The 1,363-nt window shown below is 60.6% G+C and overlaps 1 protein-coding gene across 1 annotated transcript in view; it reads left to right on the top strand.

The window, feature by feature from the left end:
- The window catches only part of LRRC7 (leucine rich repeat containing 7), a gene marked incomplete at its 5' end in the record, with an annotated part of 23,056 nt that overhangs the window by 19,221 nt on the left and 2,472 nt on the right, over window positions 1-1,363 (top strand). The window contains 2 exon segments of the mRNA XM_031064089.1: window positions 362-1,359; window positions 1,362-1,363. The exon segment at window positions 1,362-1,363 is cut by the window's right edge and continues 588 nt beyond it. Coding sequence (XP_030919949.1) covers window positions 362-1,359; window positions 1,362-1,363 — 1,000 coding nt within the window.

Below are 1,363 nucleotides of genomic sequence, written 5' to 3'. Positions count from 1 at the left end.
CCTCTGAGTGACTCCTTAGCTTCTCCATGTGTGTCCTGACAGAGCCTGTGCTCCGGGGCAGAAACCTGCTGCCACCGTTCCCGTGCCAGTGGCACGACATCCACAGAGCTCCCAACAGCTTGAGAGTAGCTCAGGCAGTTCTAAAACCACTGAGGGGGCACGCTTGATTCCTGGACTCAGTGATCCTTGTGGGGCCATTCCAGCTGGGAATACTCTGTGCTAAGAATGCCGGGAGTCTCCCAGCGCGGTCCCAAAGCCAGAGCGCAGACGGGAGAAAGCCGAGCTGCTTTCCAAGGACGATGAGTGCTGGCGTGCCGGGACAGAGGACATTTGATCTTGTTCCCCTCTCTTGTCTTTGCAGGCTGGCCCAGTCGTTCCCACAGCCCCTGGAGACCAAGCCATTGCTGAGCCAGCGGGAAGCGGCTCCGGCCGGGAACGTCCCGGCGCGCCCGGAGCGGCGCCCGCTGAGCGACGCCTTTGCCGACAGCTGGAACGACGGCTCCCACTACGACAACACGGGATTCGTGGCCGAGGAGAGCGCGGCAGAGAACGCCGGCACCAACCCCCTGCTCAGCACCAAATCCAGGAGCTCCTCCGCCCACGGGCGCCGGCCGCTGATCCGGCAGGACAGGATTGTGGGGATCCCCCTGGAGCTGGAGCAGCCTGCGCTCAGAAACACACATGACTCTGAAGTGCCTCCTCCCAACCCTTGGCAAAATTGGACCAGAACCCCCAGTCCTTTTGAAGACAGGACAGCTTTTCCTTCCAAACTGGAAAGCACCCCCAACACCAGCCCTTTGCCTGAGCGGAAAGATCACGTCAAGGAGTCTCCCGAAATGACGAGCACCTTCACTCCAGGAATCCCGTGGGAATACCACGACGCCAACGCTAACAGGAGCCTCACAAACGTCTTTTCCCACGTGCACTGTCGCCCGGACCCTTCCAAAAACGTCATCTCCATCAGCAAGAGCACGGAGCGGCTCTCCCCGATGATGAGGGATCTAAAAACAAACAAGTTTAAGAAGTCGCAGAGCATCGACGAGATCGACATCGGTGCGTACAAGGTGTACAACATCCCCCTGGAAAACTATGCATCTGGGAACGACACCGTGGGCCCCCACGAGAGGGTGGACAAGCTGCTGGGCCCGGAGCACGGCGTGCTGAGCATGTCCCGCAGCCAGTCCGTGCCCATGCTGGACGACGAGCTGCTGACCTACGGCAGCGTCAAGGTGCAGCCGCAGCACAAGGCATCGGTCACCAAGAAGGTTTATCAGTTCGACCAAAGCTTCAACCCCCAGGGCGCCGTAGAGCTCCCGGCCGACAAGCGGCTCCTGCCGCCCTTCCAGCTCAACGCCGAGTACCC

The sequence above is a fragment of the Geospiza fortis genome, unplaced genomic scaffold, assembly GCF_000277835.1.
Source record: "Geospiza fortis unplaced genomic scaffold, GeoFor_1.0 scaffold69, whole genome shotgun sequence".
Classification (NCBI taxonomy): Eukaryota; Metazoa; Chordata; class Aves; order Passeriformes; family Thraupidae; genus Geospiza; species Geospiza fortis.
Note: the sequence above shows the minus strand (reverse complement) of the source record. Positions and strands in the feature narration are given on the sequence as shown.